The 22,784-nt window shown below is 43.1% G+C and overlaps 1 protein-coding gene across 1 annotated transcript in view; it reads right to left on the bottom strand.

Annotated features, from left to right (window-relative positions):
* The window catches only part of LOC135238299 (disco-interacting protein 2 homolog B-A), an 81,351-nt gene that overhangs the window by 46,008 nt on the left and 12,559 nt on the right, over positions 1 to 22,784 (bottom strand). The window contains exon 2 of the mRNA XM_064306079.1: positions 1,588 to 1,659. Coding sequence (XP_064162149.1) covers positions 1,588 to 1,659 — 72 coding nt within the window. The remainder of the gene's footprint in view (positions 1 to 1,587; positions 1,660 to 22,784) is intronic.

The following is a 22,784-nucleotide window of genomic DNA, read 5'->3' as shown; positions in this document are numbered from 1 at the left end:
CTTACTTATCACCTTTCCTGTCACTCTGGTAGAGCAGTAGAGTACCTTATTGTGCCCCATAACAATCTCTCTCATTGCTTCCCTCTCTACGTCACACTCTAAAATGAGGTGGTTGACTATTTGCCCTCTGGGAAATGTAACTAATTACCTTTTGTTTTCATACATTTTGAAATGGTAGCCATTTAAAAAGTACAGTGGCTATAAGTGACTCAGCAGCCGTAGCTGATTTTGTTGTGATTGTGTGGGCAAGTTTACGGTATTTCACATAGGGCTGCAGGATGCATAGATGCTCCAGTGCATAGATGGGCTCCACCATAGATGCTCTAGTGCATAGACGGTTTCTACCATAGATGTTGTGGTGCATAGGTAGGCTCAACCATAGATGTTGTAGTGCATAGGTGGGCTCAACCATAGATGTTCTAGTGCATAGGTGGGCTGGTCAGTCAGGCACCACCCATTCCACCCTACTGAGCCGCACATAAAATGTCTTCCTCCAACTCATTCCATTACATTCACTTAGCAGGCACTATTCTCAAGAGCACCTTACAGTACTGAAGTGCATTAATCGGATTAATGCGAGCAATATAGCCAGAACTGGCTAACAACATTCCCAGAACAGCGAGTAAAGGTGCACCATCTAAAGACGCACAACTGCAAGTGCTAAACAAAAACCAACATACACATTCTAAATATATGCAGACAACACCCAAAACAAGCCCTAAGAAGATATAAAGCCAAAGAAATACCATAAACCATAAAAATACCATAGAGCAGTAAAGTACCTTACTGTGCCCCATAACAATCTCTCTCATTGCTTCTCTCTCTACCTCACACTCTCTCCCTCCCAAATACTTTTTAAAATGAGGTGGCTGACTATTTGCCCTCTGGGAAATGTAACTAATTATCTTTTGTTTTCATACATTTTGAAAGGGTAGCCATTTAAAAGGTACAGTGGCTGTAAGTGACTCAGCAGCCGTAGCTGATTTTGTTGTGATTGGGTCAGACACACCTCTCGCGTGCATCTTTCCTGTTTTTGTTTTTGGGCATGTGCTGCAGTGTAGTTAGGCGTTCAGAGCCAGCCCCTTCCCAAGGGAGAAACCTCTAGCCTCAGACCACAGCCCAGACTCTCGCACACGCACACACATGCGTACATGCACATACACGCGCACACGTGTGCACGCACAAACACATGCACACACGCACGCACGCACACTCACACGTGTATAAGCACACACATACACACACACTTGCATGCATACACACACACACTCACACCACACACACACTTGAATGCATACACACACACACACACACACCCTACCTCTCTTCCCACCCCAACACCTCATGGTTTTAAAGCTCATTATTGTTTTGTTGCCTCCAGGCAAACAGATATGGAAAAAACATGGTCTGATTGATTTTTTGGAAAGGCTGACTGATGAATTGACTGAATGACTAGTTTATTGAGTCTGTTTGATTGGTTGATTGACCCATCAGTCGGTTGAGTGCCCGGTCAACTGAGTAACTGGCTGGTTGATTGGTTGATTGAATGATTGATTGATGAGATGATGAAGGCCAGGATCATCTTACTGCGATTCTGAGGGATGAATGGAGCCAGCAGCTTCCCTCTTTTCTTCTCATATCCCTTCTGAGTGATGTCACCTGGAGAGATATACAGGACAGCACAGTTAGGCTGGAACATGGTCTACAGGACAACACAGTTAGGCTGGAACATGGTCTACAGGAGAGCACAGTTAGGCTGGAACATCATCTACAGGACAGCACAGTTAGGCTGGAACATGGTCTACAGGACCGCACAGTTAGGCTGGAACATGGTCTATAGGACAGCACAGTTAGGCTGGAACAGGCTCTATAGGACAGCACAGTTAGGCTGGAACAGGCTCTATAGGACAGCACAGTTAGGCTGGAACATGGTCTACAGGACAAAACAGTTAGGCTGGAACAGGGTCAATAGGACAGCACAGTTAGGCTGGAACACGGTCTACAGGACTACACAGTTAGGCTGGAACATAGTCAAGAGGAACGCACAGTTAGTCTGTAACAGTGTTCAGGGCACAGAGCATCATAGTTAAACTGAAACGGTGCCAGGGCGGTGTTCAGACCGTAATAGTGTTCAGAGCACAGAACAGCTGTTAGTGTAGGGTCACTTGCTCACTCAAAACACACGTTTTACAATTTGTTTCTTTGAGTTGGCACACTGCGTCGACAACTCCTAACAGGGCAGTCCCACCCTCAGCAGGAGGTTTAAAAGAACATCGGACAGGAAGGGGAGGAGGCAACAGCATTTAGTGGCATTCTGGGACACAAGACTACGGACAGACTTTTGCGACAGTTGTGTTCATTACTGTGCATTAAGCATGCTGTTAAAGATAATAAGAATCACTTCATAAGAAGGCCGGCACACAGCTTTGCGTGCCTGACACGGCATTTAAGAGGCTAGCTGCCAATGGATTTTGTTCAATATAAATATTTTGTATTGGATTTTATCTGTTTGTACAAAGAACGCTGGGAACACCTGCCTCCACCATCAGACCACCAAAGTTTCGTCGCCTCACCATCCCAAAAACCGTGCTCTCGTTCGCTTGTTTACTTAAAATCACCCTTTTCCCAACCAAAACTAATAACGTAACAAAGGAGAAGAAATAATGGCAGGGGTCAGTTGGCCCAGAGGCAGTACAGATCAGTCCCACACGTGGATGACCAAGAAGACGTGCTGCGTTGCGTTTACACTTTCTCTTCTTTCACCTCCACACCTCACAACATACACTAGGTTAGGGTACAAATCATTAATCCATAGATCAGTGGTCTCCAACCCTGGTCCTGGAGAGCTACAGGGTATGCTGGTTTTTGTTCTCACCTTAAAATCAGCACCCAATTGAGACCCAAGACACCAGGTGAGTTGAGTTAACTGTGTAATCAACTGCTCTAATTGATTCATGAAGTGCAGATTCACTATGAAAACCAGCAGACTCTCCAGGACAAGGGTTGGAGACCACCGCTATAGATACTAGCTACGGCTGGCTGATATACCGCAAGGATAATTATTGGACGCAATAACAATAACTGTCATAGCCACCAATAACTGTCAGGCCTTGCTGCTGACTGGCTGTCTATCGACACCCAACAGAAAACTGTGGAGTCATTTTTTCCCCGAAAGCATTTCAGGCAGCCTCTCAAGTTTGGATGTTTACTGCTGCAACAGATATAAAAAAGATACACCACACGCCAATACACCACATGCTAGTACATCACATGCCAATACACCACATGCTAATACATCACATGCCAATACACCACATTGTACGATGCCGTATTATAGCCATTTTATTTATTTTATTTTTTTACCGCAGCTCAACCATTCTCATAATATTCCAAGGAAAAACTCAGAATTCTGATATTAAAGTCGAAAATTTACAAGGAAAAAAAATTGTATTTTCTGACATTAAACTGAAATGTTTGTTTCTTGCCATGAATTATGCCAGCATTGAATGGTTTAATAAAATTATACTTGATTTAGCAATTAAATACTCTTAATTAAATGCTCTTCGATCAAAATCACCATATCATATGCATACAGACTCTGAAGAGACATTGCCAGGTACAAGTACAAGTAACACCAGTGACAAAAAAGAATGGTGCAAGAATTCTTTACGTGAATGTATCAAAATAATTTAAATACATTAAGGTGCCATTTGTGTGGATTCATTAAGATAAAAGGTTAATATTGTACCCTACGTTTTGAGTAACAAAAATGAAATGCTTTTCAAGATATATTGCAATTCAAATATGGATACACTATTACAGTAGAATGAATGTTTTAATCCTTTGGTGTACAGGCTATATTCCCCCAATTCTGGCAGTTACAAAGTGTAACCCTTCAATAAATATTTCATTTGTCACAATTTTTTATGATTGCCTCACATTTCATTTTTTATGGCCAACATCTCAGTGCATTGTGGTGGTCTCTAGAAGACTGTAAATGCAGCTGAATATCGGGAGACACGTGGCGTTGACGGAGGCAGTAAAGCTGGCTCGACTGCAGTCGCTGTCACACCAAGTCCCCACCTAAGCTCTGTTTCAGCCAGGAAAAACCCTGCTAGCAGACGCCTTACATACTGAAACAGGTTCCAAATCATATATAACTAATATACAATGAAACAGGTTTGTAATCAAATACGGCATACACGCTAAAAAGGGTTCCTTAGGATATGGTTTATACACTAGAACAGGTTCCTCATCATGTATGGTTTATACACTGAAATGGCCTGTCCTCTCTTTACATTTAGTGCTGTTTAACATGGTTACACATAAAAGCACAGGTCTTTGCCTATGAGATGTGGTGTGCAGAAGCACAGATGATCAAGACAATGAAGAAAGACTACAGAGAAGAGAAATGTGGCACGAGGAACAGAAGAACAACTGGAACGAAAATAGATGAGGATCAAGTGCAGAGGATCTATTAAAAAAAGGAAGAACACGATAACTAGAGAGAAAGCGAGCAGGAAAGGATGAATAAATCAGTAAAGCCGGAGGGGGAGGAGAAGAAAAAGAGAAAATGAAGAGGGCGGGATTAAGTAGGAGAGAGTCTGTTATCGCCTGAGGAACAGTGAGTAAGCAAGTGGGACACCACAGAGAATATAAACAAGACTTATTATTTAACCAGAACTACTGTTCATGCTTTTCTCTGTTTACCAGCTTCATGCTTTTCTGTTTTACCATCTTCATGCTTTTATCTGTTCACCAGCTTCATGCTTTGCTCTGTTCACCAGCTTCATGCTTTTCTCTGTTCACCAGCTTCAAGATTTACTCAGGTTTCACTGCTTGCGATTTTGTGTCAGAGGATTTAATTAGGGGACCACACACCAAGCGTGCGTAGGATCCCTGTTTTAATATTTTTTGCTAGGATTGTTATTTTTATTTTTATTCAACCGACTGCTAAACTTTCACCCCGTTCTCATGCTCAAAAACACGCCGGCGAAGCTTTTACCCCCGCTGTCTCCTTGTCTTTAACTTTTTGGACCAGACCAGACCAGACCAACACATTACAGACACCACACAGGGTGGAGCAGTCATTGCTTACTGCCCGGAAAAGTCTGGAGGTAGCAGAGCATTTTTAAGAGTCAACTGAAATCGAAGGGAACGGAGCAAGAAAGGGACAAAATTGTTCAACCCCGCCCAGGGTGTCAGTTATACAACTGCTGCTGTGTAGTGCTTGTCACAATATTAATTGAGATGTTTGCGATTCAGGCTACTTGATCAAGGTTAGTAATGTAGGCTTATGGTATACTAGGCCGTGGACGCGCAGCTGACACTGGACCAAAAAATGAAAATCCTTCAGCACAAACTACTAGTAAGAGGTTTCAAACCTGGCGTACTAACGTACTGCCTTTTTAAAAAACACATATCCTCTAGCACATTAACATGACCACTGTTAAGCTCAACCAGGCACTTAACAACGTAGACAACTACAGAGGAAAATCATATTCTCAGGAACTATGCAAAAAAAATTGATAAAAACCCTCAACATCCGTGTTGCCATTTTAAATTGCTACATCATTCTATTCAATGGCAGGTTTACTGAAAGAAATTTACTGATCACATTACAATGCAGTCAATCTCAGTCAACAGCGGCATTTTATAACAGTAAAATTTTTGTTTCTGGCACTGTAACTTACAGAACAAAATCTATAAACCTGTAATTGCTGGGCCACGGTGGAATTAAAATGGCCTCCGTCAAATATCCACAAGAACAGAGTCACCCGAGCAACCGAGCTCCAGGCCGCATGCAGCCATCCATTACACTACATTCCACACCACAAGAAACTACAAATCCCAGGCTGCTTTCCACCTGATTCCTCTCAGCCAAGGCAGCCGGGAATAGCGGCAGCAGCAACACAAGCCTGCTCAACACAAACCTGCTCAACACCAGCCTGCTCAACACAAACCTGCTCAACACAAGCCTGCTGAACACCAGCCAGCTCAACACAAACCTGCTCAACACAAATCTGCTCAACACAAGCCTGCTCAGCACAAGCCTGCTCAACACAGACCTGCTCAACACAAGCCTGCTCAACACAAACCTGCTCAACACAAGCCTGCTGAAAGCAAGCCTGCTCAACACAAACCTGCTCAACACAAGCCTGCTCAACACAAACCTGCTCAACACAAGCCTGCTCAACACAAGCCTGCTCAACACAAACCTGCTCAACACAAGCCTGCTCAACACAAACCTGCTCAACACAAACCAGCTCAACACAAGCCTGCTGAAAGCAAGCCTGCTCAACACAAACCTGCTCAACACAAGCCTGCTCAACACAAACCAGCTCAACACAAGCCTGCTGAAAGCAAGCCTGCTCAACACAAACCTGCTCAACACAAGCCTGCTCAACACAAACCAGCTCAACACAAGCCTGCTGAAAGCAAGCCTGCTCAACACAAACCAGCTCAACACAAGCCTGCTGAAAGCAAGCCTGCTCAACACAAGCCTGCTCAGCACAACCCTGCTCAACACAAGCCTGCTGAAAGCAAGCCTGCTCAACACAAACCAGCTCAACACAAGCCTGCTGAAAGCAAGCCTGCTCAACACCAGCCAGGTCAGCACCCGCCTGCATTTTTTACACAGGTGGGGCGCACGTTTAGCATGTCTGAATTCAGCTTTGATCAGCTAATTATAAACGGCATCTTAACTCATCAATGAAAACATTCGGTCTCTTAAAGCAACCCAGAATGGTCTGGCACAATGAAGGGTCTGAACGCTACTCAGCCATTCCAGTCTTACACTTCCTCAGTATTTCCCACCCGCCCCCGAAACATCCAAACAGACCATAATGTTCAGGAACACACTTATCTGCAGCAGCCACGCTACTGCTCTATCCCAGTTATTTCCCCAGAGCGATGAGCAGGATGTTTTAGTATTATAAAGAGCACACATACGCGTGCACACTCACACACATACGCACACATGCGCATGCACACACCCGCGCACACGCATACACACACACATACAGGCAAATTGTGGCTCAGATATTAGCGTATTATTTCATTTTAATTTAATTCAGTTAAAAAAGACAGAATTTCCCAGTATTAAAAAGACCGACAGGAAAAACCATGTGTTCCATGGGACTAAAGTTCCATGTGACTAAAATAATCGTGAGAGTTTGCTCATTCATTCAACAAGACAGCAAAGGCACTCATTCATTCTACAAGACTGCAACATCATCCATTCATTCAAAAAAACTGTAACGTTACTCATTCATTCAACAAGAATGCAACATCACACAGTCATTCAACACTGCAATGTCACTCATTCATCCAACAAGATGCAATATCACTCATTCATTCAACATCACTCATTCACAAAGACTGCAATGTCAATCATTCATTCAAAAAAACTGTAACGTCACTCATTCATTCAACAAGAATGCAACATCACACAGTCATTCAACACTGCAATGTCAATCATTCATCCAACAAGATGCAATATCACTCATTCATTCAACAAGACTGCAACATCACTCATTCACAAAGACTGCAACAGTCACAACTCATTTATTCAACAAGACTGCAACATCACTCATTCATTCAACAAGACAGCAACATCACTCATTCAACAAGACTGCAACATCACTCATTTATTCAATAAGACAGCAACATCACTCATTCATTCAACAAGACAGCCACTTCACTCATTCATTCAACAAGACAGCAATGTCACTCATTCAACAAGACTGCAACATCACTCATTCATTCAACAAGACTGCAACATCACTCATTCATTCAACAAGACAGCAACATCACTCATTCAACAAGACTGCAACATCATTCATTTATTCAACAAGACAGCAACATCACTCATTCATTCAACAAGACAGTAACGTCACTCATTCATTCAACAAAGCTGCAATATCACTCATTCATTCAACAAGACAGCAATGTCACTCATTCATTCTACAAGATTGCAACGTCACTCATTCATTCAACAAGACAGCAACATCACTCATTCAACAAGACAGCAACATCACTCATTCAACAAGACTGCAACTCCAAGCAGAAATCATGGCCAGTGCTAACAGGCCCATTGAAATAGAAAACCCTCAACTTGTCTGATGTGTGGAGATGTTTTGGAAACCCAATTAATTATGAGGAGGACAGAAGAGTATTGTGGACAGAAAAAACACAATCGCACTACGGCCATTTTATTTTATTACTTGACTTCATAAAATGGATTATTTAATCCCTGGATGCTGATTTGTTCCGAATGCACTTCACTGTGACTGAAACTTCCGCTTGAAAGTAGGGATCTCTGATGAACCTCAGCAAAAGGACACACACAATCTTTTCTCCGAAACTAATTTTCTCTATGCAAAAAACCAGCGTGCTATGCAAAAAAAACCAGCTACGCAAAACCACACCAGCGTGGTCAGAACATGATTCTGGAAGGTAGGTTACATCACTGCACAAGCAACACGGGGTCAGTGGTACTTTTAGCTTTTAGCCCCGAAAAAAAGCAGGAGCTGAAGATGGCTGCAGTACAGGCCTGGCAGAGCGTCACAGGAGAAGATACTCAGCACCATGTGATGTCTATGGCTCACAGACGTCAAGCAGTCATTGCATGCAAAGGATGTGCCACAAAGTGCTAACATGACTCACTTTCATTTACATAACATTAACACATCCCAAACATTACGGTGTCTAGAGATGGGGTGGGGCTGTGTATAAAAAGTGCTGTAATTTCCACATGGTAAAAATTCCCTTTAATAAAAGCTGAGATTCTGCACTTTAACCACATGTGGATTTGTTTGATTAGACATCTAAAATTGTGGCTTACTCGAGCCGAATCAAGAAAAAAAATATTGCTTTGTTCCAAACATTATGGAGCTCGCTGAATTTATATCGCTGCTGCCTCACATATACAGAGGGCTACATTAATTCCCCCCCAAAAGGCTTCAGGCCGTCATGTGACACGTTACGCAATGAAACACAATCAACATAAAGCATAGAAGGGGACGGTTGCAACGCTGTGTACAAACCGGGCCTATTCACAGATTCCACCGTCACTACACAGCCCGAGGGGGAGGGGGGGTGGATAATACCCTCGGTTGGCCGTTCTAATTACAGTACTTATTTAGGGATTCTAGATATTATAAAGATAAAGATATAAAAAAAAGAGGCATTGCAAAAAGCCGTAGAGTGTCCCTAAAATGGAGTCAGGATTTTAGTGTAATCACTTGGTCTGCACGTTGAGGCATTTGTCATACCTCAATAGGGCAGAAGAACTCCAGATCGAGGATTTTTACTGTGAGGGGCGTGGCAGCGCTGTCTGAACACCGTGACTAATGACAATGACACGGTACAACCTCAAATAAACACTCAACTAGACTCTGTGGGAAAAACGACAGAACAGGAAGAGGTGCACCCATGAGTCAGAGAGAGAGAGACAGAGAGAGAGAAAGGGAAGGCAAGTGACAGCGAGAGAGAGAGAGAGAGAGAGAGAGAGAGAGAAGGCAAGGGAGACCGAGAGAGAGAGAGAGAGAGAGAGAGAGAGAGAGAGAGAAGAAAAGCTTCCTAGTCTGTTGCTCAGTCATGATATATCTGGTTAAAGCGCTAGCGATGAGAAAAGAGCAAAGATCTTGTCAGTGCCACTCTGAACGAGCTTCAAAGCTTACGACTGCTCGCACAGAGCAAAGTGAGACACTCGGCGTGAGCTGAAGCAAACGGACCAGGCCCAAAGGCAGGGGAAAGCAAACTTATGCACAAAATAAAATATAGCATGGTTATGTTATATTGTATTTTCTTGCGCAAGGTAATAAAGACATTATTCAGCACAATGTCATCAACAGAAGCGGTAACTATGTTCTTTTCTGGTTCTCAGCATAATTTTACTGTTTCAGCAAACAAAAAATAATAATAAAAAATAATCTTCTAGCTAGCTAGCTATAATAAGCATCATAATTTTTACATTTCTATTTTGAACTAGCTAGCTAGCAAGCTACAGTTTTATTTACTCAATTTATTAATTAGGCTAATAAATGATAATTATTGCCCCACAGGGAATTTGCACACTACAAGCACAACGGAAAACAAGAAAAATGCTGCAGGTGACCCAAATAACAAAACACAACCTGCTGAGCACACAATGCAGCTTTTTAACATATTAACCCCGCTCATTTGGCTTCAACGTCATATCCCAGGGTCTAACTTTAATGTTCAAATTTCAGACTTCACCCTGCCAGAAAAGCATTTTTAATTTGAGTATATATTTGAGGAGGTCCAGAGTACTGCTGTCGGAGTTATTGTGCACTGTCCATTTGTCTGTTTAGAAGCTGAACTGGTTTGCTGTTTGGCAAGTCGGTTTACTGCTGGAAAGCATTTTTAGCTGAAATACGAGATGAGACCAGGCCATTCTTCAAGGTCGTCTTGGACTACGGGGGAATATTACTCTTTAGTTTCGAGTGGGGGCCAGTTAAGAGACAGGGCGGGGAACTGGGGATCGGTTGGCATGTGTGCACTTCCGCCAAACAACAGTCAGCAGTCTTACGGGACCCCCCCCCCACCCGAGGGGAACAATCTTCCTTTTGTGCAATGAAAGCTCACCTGCACATGCAGCGAGCTCCAGAACAAATCTTTTTTTTTTTGGCTCTGTACTCCACAATTTTATATTTGTAATCAAACAATCCACATGTGGTTAAAGTGCAAATTCTCAACTTCTATTAAAGGGTTTATACATTTTGGTTTCACCATGTAAAAATGCACTTTTTATACATAGCCCCCTCCCCCCCCTCCCCATTTCAGGGCACCATAATGTTTGGGACAAATTAGCTTGACAGGCCCAAGCCCTAAGGGCCAGCGCGCTTTATATTCTAATCCTAAAAGTGTCAGAATTTCCCAAGAAAATAAAAAAAGAAATGCCCCTCCCCCTTAATATGCTTCTCTCTCGCAACAAAAATGTGCTTTTCCCTGCAGTCTCTCTCTCCCTCTATCTCTCTCTCTCTCTCTCTCTCTCTCTCTCTCTCTCTCTCTGAAATGCACTTCCTCTCTTGCCACCTCTCTGCCGGTGATGTCATATTCTCCAGCACGGAATCTTCTGTCCTTTCACACAGCTTCCTGCCATTCTGTGAGAAAAGAAAGGCTCTCAGTGTTCTGGTAAAAGCTCTGGAATAAAACACGAGCCCCACCCTGACCCCCCCGCCCCCCACCCCCTCCCCCACCCACACTGCACAAGCTGTCAGTTGTATCCCCATGACACACATAGGGTTCCATCAAATTCGTAAAAGGCACAAAGCCTGGCGGTCCCTTAAGAGCCAGTGTCCTACGAGTGAACCTCCACTCTCTGTCAAGGAACACGTTAAACTTCAGCCGTGGGGAGAACACCTGGTGCACAGAATATCCAGCGCTGGGGAGCTGGAAAACAGCTCTTTCTTTTTTTTTTCTAATTCACAAGAGTACCGTGGAGTTTATCAAACGCAACAGGGCTAATGTGCACCACAGCCTCCCCACTGCAGTGTTTTTCTGTGAGACCGTCAACCCATGTACAAATCTCACTCACGAGGCCTAGAGTTCAAGTCTCCATTCCTGTACTGTGATCTAGGGAGGGCCGATATACCACAATGATAACTGCACATTTTACGTATGCTAAAAGCCAACGCGTCTTAAGTCAATATTGCCAGTGTAGATGTGGATGAGATTAGTCGTTAGCCTGTTAAATGTTTAAAAGAGTTTACGTGAAACGCGTGACACTTAGCGAATGCCTGCCACCACTTTGTTCCAAATGTATTTCTGAATAACGTGCGTCGTTCAGGTTCGTGGCTGGCATGCCCTGTCGTGTGGACAGAACGGCCCCAGGCTGTGGTCAACAGATGGCGCTGATATTCGTGTCCGTTGTACCTGAAAGGCGGGGCGTTATGAGGGGATTTTTCCTTCACCAAATCACCACATTACCAAATCACCACGGTGCTTTTATCTCTGGAGTCATGGCTCATAAGAGCTCAGAGAGACTGGGAGGGACACCCCCGTGTGATTTTGGACAAATAATTCCCTTGACGTCTCAGATTTTCCAGAGATTTTCCACACAAAAACGAGGAAGGATGTTTGATGCATATATGAGGTTTGTGTCACAAATACGTTTCGAGAAAATACTATTAAAGTGCCCACTGTGCTGTTGATCAAGAAGTACCAGAAATCCCACACTGCATATACAATAAAAACTTTACACAACATATCAAAAACAAAATCAAAAATGGTACTTTGGAAAAATTAATATTTATAATTTTCAAAATTAATAACTGTACAAAAATATCTTGGGGAACTGTGAATGCCCCCTATAAGGATACATACAATACTAGTATGTTTACACCATGTACGGTCAAAAAATGGCACTGTCTCAATGCAGGCACTTACAGGGTAAGAAATTCTCCAAAATGGGTACTAAAATTATATTTCTCTCAAAAAACATATCTGTGATGTAAATTACATTACATTACAGGCATTTAGCAGATGCTCTTATCCAGAGCGACGTACAACAAGTGCATTAGTTCAAGGTGCAGAGGTGCAAAAGAAACACACTAGAGTGAAGTAAAGATCGTAGTGCCAGAAGTGACAACATAGCCTAGATCAGGACTCCAACCCTGTAGGGTAACCTGTTAAGCAAACAAACAAACAATCCTGCCAAGTACAAACTAGCACTGAAATCACATTTGCCTAATCAGAATCAGACAAAAACAATCCTGCCAAATAAAAACTAACGTGATCGTATCAAATATGCTTCCAAACATCCTTTCTCGAGAAAACTGCAGGAAAATCTGACAAGTGAATTTTTTTGGTCCAAATTCACAGAGAATGTCCCACTCACATGTTTAAGAGCCAGGCCAAAGCCGGTGATGCACATAGGCAATCCAGCTCGTTTACAGAAGAGAAAATAAAGACACAAGACAGCAGCCGAGGAAACTGAAGAAGATGCACATCACTACCTGCGCTTCCAGAGTTCACCAAGGTAACAAGCCGCATGCAAATTCCTGCATTTCTGACCCTGGGTCAAAACTAACACGGAGACACCCTGGGTTAGTGGAACTGGACATCGCTGCCTACATCACTGGACCATATCAGGAATACGCATAATATTCTTAATACACAGCGTGTAGCGCGCATTTCAACGGTTGTCCAACTGTTGAGGGGCAAAATGCCACGCTATGTTAGCTTGAGCAAACGGTATCATGGCTTCACGCTTCAAGGGAGCCACAACAAGAGATCCTGTAACATCTTTCAAAGGCTCTCATCTAACAGATGTTTCAGCTTAAGGCATGTGATTTTCCCATCGGTAGCTACACAGCACATTCCACATTATCTCTCTAATCATGCAAATATGTGTTGCCTGAGCCCACGGCAACTCGTATCCCTTCTGCGCTGGCCGCTCAAGACGAGCGGTATTACTCCGAGATCCAGGTTTTTCGGCACATCTCAAATTGCTATCATAGCCGACTCTGGTGGCACCCAGAAAACCGGGTTATACTAAAATGCAGCCATGTCGTTGCCATGCAGTTTTGATTCAAACATTACAGGCTAGGAGGAGCTGATTTTTTATTTTGGATGCTGCTGGAATTTTTGTTTTTCCTTAAAACGACAGGCACATATTTGGCAACCCGGAAATGCAGCGTTGACGGATGGAACTGAACGATCAGCACACAGAAGATAAGCATGCATGCGTTTGCAACCAGGTAAAAAAAATCACAAGAACAACATATTCACAACTTACCACCAAAAACTTCAAAAACCATGGGAAATAAGGTGGGACTGTAATGTCAAAGAGGGAGACCTACTGACAGTGTCTTTTTTTTTAAAAATTTTTAAAAAGGGTGTCACACAAACAACAAAAAGTCATGCTTATTACTACCAAGTACAGGCTCAGCTCTTCCCTAAAAGCAAGGGAGGCAACTGTGACTTCCGGATGAAAAAGTTTTCTTTCTTTTCTTGAGAAAATCACATCCAGACAGTGTTTTTGAAAGGGCTTATGAAAGGGATTTTTTTTACAAAGGAATGTCAAGCCTCCAGGTGGCAGGTGGAACATGCCACTTCTCTACGGGACAGAGTGATGAAGCATGGCACTACTGCAAAGCCACCGTGCAAATACCTTCTGTGCAAAGCTGCCAAAAAACACAGGGAAACATCAACTAGGCCTACTTCCATTCAAAACGCTCCAGGGCAGAAACCTCCACAAATGCCTGTAGCCTGGAAGTACGTTTACACAAAAAATTAAATGTAGGAAAACGTGCACAGTTCCACTTTTTAACACAATATACTCTTGTATAAGAACTGACACTGCACACAGTGCCCTCCAAAGGTTCTCACTGTCACCCTTAATAAATATACGTGTGCATACAGACACACATAAAAGGGAAAACAAGTAATACGAGAACTGGGCATTATTGTCATGTTCAAACATGGAAAATATTCTCTTTCTATAGGCTATATAATATATTCAACAGAATGTACCAAAACAACAGTTTGCAAAAATTAGGCTATAATCCAAAAATCAAAAAAGGGTTAAAAATATTCACACCCCTGTTTTCAGGACTTTTGTGCACCTTCCATTTGCAAACACAACACTAACGGGTGATCTTCTACTGAGACAGGAGAACATTGGCAGGGGGTTGCAGTGTAGTATAATGGGTAAGGGGCTGGTGTAACCGACTCACAGGTCCAATTCCCAGGTCAAACACTGCCACCATAACCCTGAGCAAGACACCCAACCTGCATTGCCCCAGAATATATCCAGCTGTACAAATGGATGCAATGTAAAGGCTACGTAATAAAAGCTGTGTAAGTTGCTCTGGATAAGAGCATTTGCTAAATGCCTGTAATGTAATCTCTGACCACTGCCCACAGAGACTTCCTCAAGATCGTACACATCTGATAATGGACCACCATTCTTTAAATCAAACCACAAATTTAAATTGGATTCAAGTCTGGTGACTGAGATGGACATCACAAAAGTCATTTTGTGGTCAGTTAACTCAGGATTGACCTAGAAATGGTTATCAGCTATTCAGAAAACTACTTTAGTTATCAAGCGGTTAGCTTACATTCGGCTTCTCAGCTCATTGTTACGTTGGCTTTCAGAACAAAGCAGGCTTAGCTCATTTATCCAGAATGACTTCAGCCATGTTTATGCCCAGTATGTGAGCGTGAACAAGCTCTTCCGTGATAGGCTAGTTTAACCGACCACGCGCAAGTGAAAACTGGGTCATTCAGAAGCAAGAGCTAATATTCTGAAACAAGGAACAAGATACATTTCCGGTTTGCACACGTGGTTATATATTCAAACATTAATTTTAACAATTCAAGTGTATTATTTTTTTCCTGTGCAAAATATATTTAACTATCAAATCTAAATTTAATAGCCGTAGCACATGCTCAAGATGTACCCAGGTTAGTACAGTCAATTTGCATTCATGTTCTGCTAATGTTACATATATAACCGTTGGTCTCGAAATGTTTTTAGTCAGGGAGGGCACAATTGCTCGTACAAATCAAATGAATGCCCTAATGTTCCCTTAGACTGTACTCACTGACAGTACAATCACTAGGGTTCACATTGTCTTTAAAGTCAGTTTAATGACTGCAGCTTTGAACGTTTACTTCTTTAAATTGGCAAAAACCCAAAGGCACTTAGCCGACTGCACACAAAGCTTATTAGGGGAAAGCTCAAAATTCCCGAATTGGGTCAATTCCTCGTTCCCGTCACGTGATCCGGCTCCCCGCTCCCCGGATGTCACATGACCTGTCGCCAACGAGGCCTCTGCCCCCGCCGACAGGGCTGCCAATCAAAGCCACGTCACTCTGACTCACCGTAGCCGTTACCCATAAGGCTCCACTGTGGAAGTGGGGCAGGAAACTATGTCCAAAAACAAAAAAAACACCCACGGGGCAGACAAGCACCACTCCCTAGCACGACAAGCTGCCGCCATCTACAGATGGAGCAGTACTGAAGAGAGGCATAGTACAGCACAGAGCACACACACAGGTACAGCACAGAGCACACACAGGTACAGCACAGAGCACACACACAGGTACAGCACAGAGCACACACAGGTACAGCACAGAGCACACACACAGGTACAGCACAGAGCACACACACAGGTACAGCACAGAGCGCACACACACAGGTACAGCACAGAGCACTCACAGGTACAGCACAGAACACACACAGGTACAGCACAGAGCACACACAGGTACCGCACAGAGCAAATAGACTGCATTTTATATAGCGCTTCTATCCAAAGCGCTTTACAATTGATGCCTCTCATTCACCCATTCACACACACACACACACACACACACACACACACACCAACGGTGAAAGGCTGCCATGCAAGGTACCCATCAGCTCGTTGGGAGCAATTGGGGGTTAGGTGTCTTGCTCGGGGACATTTCGACACGCCCAGGGTGGGGGATCAAACCGGCAACCCTCCGACTGCCAGACAACCGCTCTTACCTCCTGAGCTGTCGCCCCCGCACACCCAGGTACAGCACAGAGCTCACACACAGATACAGTACAGAGCTCACACAGGTACAGCACAGAGCACACACAGGTACAGCATAAGATAATTCAGAAATGCAAAATAACGCAGCAGTGCAAAACTCACAATCATGTGAAGACCTGATATTCGAGTAGATACTAACACAGAGTACAGCTCTCAGTACACAAATGAGATATTTCATTCTTGACAGAAGTATGGTGTAACCTGTCTGAGCATGATGGGGCAATTTACCTTCGAGCAATTACTCTGACAAATTTAAGAACCAGTCGTGAAAAATCAAGACGCATTCGGTGCGTAGTCATGTGACTGATCAGGCCCAGAGGCAATACACTCTGCGTCTCTGTCAAACAGTGACGACAGTTTGTTCCCACACACTCTGAGTCGGAGTCAAACAGTGAGGACTGTGAGTTTATCCCCACACACTCTGAGTCTGAGTCAAACAGTGACGACTGTGAGTTTATCCCCACACACTCTGAGTCTGAGTCAAACAGTGAGGACTGTGAGTTTATCCCCACACTCTGAGTCTGAGTCAAACAGTGAGGACTGTGAGCTTAGTCCCACACACTCTGAGTCTGAGTCAAACAGTGAGGACTGTGAGTTTACCCCACACACACTCTGAGTCTGAGTCAAACAGTGAGGACTGTGAGTTTGTTCCCACACACTCTGAGTCTGAGTCAAACAGTGAGGACTGTGAGTTTACCCCCACACACTCTGAGTCTCAGTCAGACAGTGAGGACTGTGAGTTTATTCACACACACTCTGAGTCTGAGTCAAACAGTGAGGACTGTGAGTCAAACAGTGAGGACTGTGAGTTTATTCCCACACACTCTGAGTCTCAGTCAGACAGTGAGGACTGAGAGTTTATTCACACACACTGTGAGTGTGAGTCAAACAGTGAGGACTGTGAGTCAAACAGTGAGGTCTGTGAGTTTATCCCCACACACTGTGAGTCAAACAGTGAGGACTGTGAGTTTATCCCCACACACATTCGCTCCCCTTGCCTCCCCCACACTAACATTCCTCAAACTGTTTACTTCCAGCACCTTCCGTTCAATCTACCTTCATTTCCTCCCACCTCCGCCCAAATGTTACCAGATTCACATCTCCCACAAGCCACGGCCCATAAAATCATACACCAAAAGGCACAGGTTTCTTAGTATATGAGGCATATGCACTAAAACAGGGGCCTCGTTTATAAAATGTTTCTATTCATGGATTTGATCTGGAGTTCAACAGCTCTGATCTTGCTTGAAGACTGAGATTTACACAACTACAAACTGACATGAAAACATTCTTGGGCATATGCAAACTCTAGAGTATGTGCACAAACTATTCCTAGTGGTTGCCAACTTGTCCATTAATGTAACTGTAGAAAAATAAAAAAATAAGGAAAATAAAGAAAAATGGTCCTACAAAATATATTTAAAAATGCAAAAAGTAATGAAACAAAGAAAAAGGCGTTAGGCTAAGTTTTAATAGAAGACGAAGACAAACTTTCCAGTGTTGGCATTCTTCAGTGTAAATCACAAAGGACACAAGGAGGCCTCTATATACAGATCACCTGTGTTACAGTGAAGGCAGTTAAGGGTCTTGATTGAATTGTTTTTAAAGGGCCAGTTGCAGTGCAGTGAAAAAAGGGGGGAAAGAAGATACAAATACAAAACATATCCATAAAAAATATAAAACTAGAAATACTGCCTTGCGGTTGTATGCCTCCGCCAACCAGTAGCCAGTGCTCTGTTTTTCGCGGTGTAGTGCTGGGGTAGTGGTATCAAGGCTTGGAGGTCAGCAGTCTCAACAAGCTGATAAGGAAGGCCAGCTAGGACCTTTGACCTTTGACCACCAAAATCTAATCAGTTCATCCTTGAGTCCAAGTGGACGTTTGTGCCAAATTTGAAGAAAGTCCCTCAAGGCGTTCCTGAGATATCGCGTTCATGAAAATGGGACGGACGGACGGAAAGACGGACAACCCGAAAACACAATGCCTCCGGCCACGGCTGTGCCGTCGTGGAGGCATAATAAAATATAAAATGGGCACATATAAATGTAATGGTGCAGGGAGTATATATCGCAGTCCATATACGTATATTTGGGGGTGTTCAGATGGAGGATTTGATTAGCCCATTCATGCGCGCATAATTTTAGGATGGATTTTTTATTTCTAAACAGACCATGCGTAGGAAGGATTTTGACATTTATTTGTGTGTATTGTGGATATTTTACAAACCGTTCACAGGAACATGTTCAGAGACGACCGTACGCTCACATTTCATTATGAATTCCAAGATTATTTTATCAATGATGCCACAGGTTTCCTTATTAAAGCTTACACACTGAAACTGGTACGGCGACATTAGCTCAGGGTGGGGGGGGGGGGGGGGGGGGCGGGAGGGGGGGGGGGGGGGGGAGTGTCCTTGAGCAAGACAACAAACCCCTAACGAGCTGGTTGGCGCCTTGCATGGCTGCCTTTCTCCGTTGGTGTGCGTGAATGGGTGAGCGAGAGACATTAATTGTACAGCACTTTGCGTAGCTGTGCTTGCTGAAAAAAGTGCTATGTACATGCAGTCCATCTACCATTAATAAATATATTTTAGATATTTTAGTTTTGTGTCTTTGTAAGGCAATTTGATTTATTTATGCTACATCAGCCTGCCGACATTAAATATATATTTATAGATTATCCAATGTAATAGGACATGATTCCAAATTAACTGTTCATGCAAATATGCAATCTCTTTACTACGAAATTAATGAGAAATGGTTAGAGATTTGGCAATTCTATGCAAATTCTCCAATTATGTGATAATATGTAATGCAATTAAGTGGATTCTACTGTATTAACCTATACCGTTTTCTGCCTATCTGTGCAGATACCAGAGACAAAAAGAATGGTTCTGTGAATGCATAAAAACATTCTGAATAGATTAAGGTGGCATTTGTGCAGATTAATTCAGTTAAAGGGTTAATTAAATATTATAAGTGTGAGGGACAAAAAATAATTATACATATTATATTAATTATATTATATATTATTTTCCCCCCAGTTCTGTCACCTACAATATGCAGGCTAACCCTTCAATAAATATTTAAATTGTTCCCATTTTTTGTCACGCGTTTTATTTTTTATAGCCACCATCTCAATGCATTGTGGAAGTTTCTGGAAGGCCAGACTGTACATTGTAAATATCGGGAGACGACACGTGGCGTTGACGGAGGCAGTAAAGCTGGCTCGACTGCAGTCGCTGTCACACCAAGTCCCCACCTAAGCTCTATTTCAGCCAGGAAAAACCCTGCTAGCAGATGCCTTCCATACTGAAACAGGTTCCAAATCATATATAGCCTAACTAATATACAATGAAACAGGTAACATATATACAATGAAACAGGTTTGTAATCAAATATGGCATACACGCTAAAAAGGGTTCCTTAGGATATGGTTTATACACTGAAACAGGTTCCTCATCATAGATGGCTTATACACTGATATGGGTTCCTCAGCATATACGGCTTATAAACTGAAACAAGATCCTTAGCGTGTCGGGCTGGGTGGGGTGGAGGGAGTGGTGCTACAATGGTGACTCACGCTCCCCGGTTAGCCGAAAGGTAGCGATAAAGGTTGGGATGACAGTTAAACTGTCATTCAAACGCTATAGCGGGAAAACTCGCACGCTTTGTAACGTACGCTCGGCAGGTTCTGTACACGGACTTGTATTATCACTCAAGATTTCACAAAGATACAAATCTGGGCTAGTCTCAAAGAAGTACTGTACATAAAGACACAATGAGGCTTGTGTGTGTGTGTGTGTGTGTGTGTGTGAGAAGGGAGCAGGTCGACAACAGGTTTTTGAGTCGTGGGAACTGCATCCTGTTTCCCAGTAACCAGCATGCCTTGTTTGCCCTGACGCGACTCTGAGGCTGTAGCCTTGAAGGCTCCCCCCCAACCCACCCCCCCCCCACCACCCCCACCCCCCAGAGCTTCAGCCAATCGCGCGTCACCACCCTCCTCCACAAATTTGGCAACCGAGTCCAGCAACCATACTATGAAAAACAGGCGTCGGCACGCAAGGCATTATTTGACTAATTACCTGCCGGAGAGGCTGCACTGAACTTAATAACAAGCAACATTAAAGGTGTCTGTTTTATAACCAGCCTCAAAGGCAGGAACTGGAGCCTAACCTTCCGACACTCATGGAAATGGGACACATCAGCCAGGAATGAGGACGCAGTGGAAAAAGCACACTTAGTAGTATGCTTTCCTATCTTCCTCAACGGGTGTATCAACTGTAACCATCCTCTTAGCTAGCTGTTGTAGCCTCTGCGGCTAATAAGTGTCGAAGTGTCCTTGAGCAAGACACCTAACCCCTAACTGCTCTGGCGAACGAGAGGCATCAATTGTAAAGCGCTTTGGATAAAAGCGCTATATGAATGCAGTCCATTTACCATTTACCATAAGAAATACTACGGAGTGTGCTGGTTAACTGTGCTTCCTCCATCAAAGCTTATCTGTCCCATTTTTATCAGTGTTGGAAGGTTGAGTCCAGTTCCAGCCTTTGGCTGCCAAACATACACCTTGAATGTTATTTGAAAGTTGGCTTCATAGATCTTTAGTAGTTCTGCATATCACCCTCAGACTTTGGACACTTGTGATCAAGGAGTTTATGATCCAGGACATGCATAGTTTTACCTTCATTATATATGCAATCTTTCAGTATTAAATTTCAAATTGAGGGAACAACTTAATTTATTTCATTCTCGCCAAGAAAATAGCATTTGTGCCACTTTATTTTTACCTAAATTATGAATATAAACAAATCTGAATACCAGCAGTCCTGTAAATAAAGTATGTTGCTTTATTTAAGCCACTTTTCAAGTCTCTGTGATGCTCACACCTAGAATTATAAAGCCTTAAACAGAACACCCCTTAAATGGACAAGGATTGGTCAGATTTGGGGTCAATATGTCCCAAACATTATGGTGCCCTTACATGATAGCCTACTGCAGAAGAGAACAGACAGATGTGGCCTCAGAAAACACAACAAAAAAACAGAAATGAATGAATCAGAGACAGACATGATTATTTGTGCCAGACATTTTACTGAAGTATATTCATGTATATGTAAGTGGAGAATATCCATATCAACTCTCCTGTGAAGGAATGGTTATTTGTGTTCCCTGAACAAGACGGGGTGATGAATCCCATTAGTCACCACATCTTGTTCCTACTTGAACAGACATGGTGTTATCAGTACACCGATACAGCTACGGCTAATACGACGTTAAAATCTCACACTTACATTAATGTGTGATCAAAATGTGTGAATGAGAATGAGGTCTAGTCTATGAAGGAAGACTGACCCAAATGCCCTCATTGATGCACAATTCCGACTGATTCCATATGTTCATAAAGAAAGACCTCTACACCAGAATGAGGTCTTTCTTACTTACAGGTTTTTAAAATAAAATTTTGCACAACTTTTTAAAAGGTATTGAGAAGTTTACTTTTTTTTGCATGTGTAGTCTTACTGGCAAACAAATTTGGCAGTATAATAAAAAATACATAAGTTTCAATGATTCGAAACATGAAACATGTTAGAGTCCGTATGTACCATCGAGATATACAAGAACTGGAGACAGCTTCCATTTACCAGTTCCATAGATTCCTATGGAAGCTGCTCGATGGTGCAGGAAGCCAATTCATGGAGGCTGCCATGTCTGACTATGGGCTATGGGCTTTTCTGTGAACTAGCGCGAATCCGCAATAGCTGCGACCGTACACGCGCATGCATCCATGTGTGCACGCATCCACGCACACACCCTCACGCAAACACGTGACCTCTTCTTTGGCTCATGACCAACCTTTCCACAAAATCTTGTGCAAACATGTGACTCCATTTGGGAGTTATGCACCTTTTTGTGATAGGCCACACCCATCGCCACGCCCCCTCTTGGTCAATCGGCCTTGAAAGTTACTCAGCTCTACCTTCGGTCATGACCAACGTCCATGCCAAATTTCAGCCTCCTGGGGCGAAAACTGTGGCCGCTACGGGGTGGGACACTTTTTGTGGACCAACTGACCAACCGACCAACCAACCAACCGACCAACAGACAGAGCTATAGAGCTGCGGTCGCAGCTAAAAAAGGGCCATTTATAGCCGGAAAATTTTTTTTTTCTGTGTCTCTACGTGGTAGAAAGAAAACAACCAAGCACAGTCCCATTCATCAAATTTATTTGTA

The sequence above is a fragment of the Anguilla rostrata genome, chromosome 13, assembly GCF_018555375.3.
Source record: "Anguilla rostrata isolate EN2019 chromosome 13, ASM1855537v3, whole genome shotgun sequence".
Lineage (NCBI taxonomy): Eukaryota > Metazoa > Chordata > Actinopteri > Anguilliformes > Anguillidae > Anguilla > Anguilla rostrata.
This window is presented reverse-complemented; position numbering and strand designations above follow the sequence as displayed.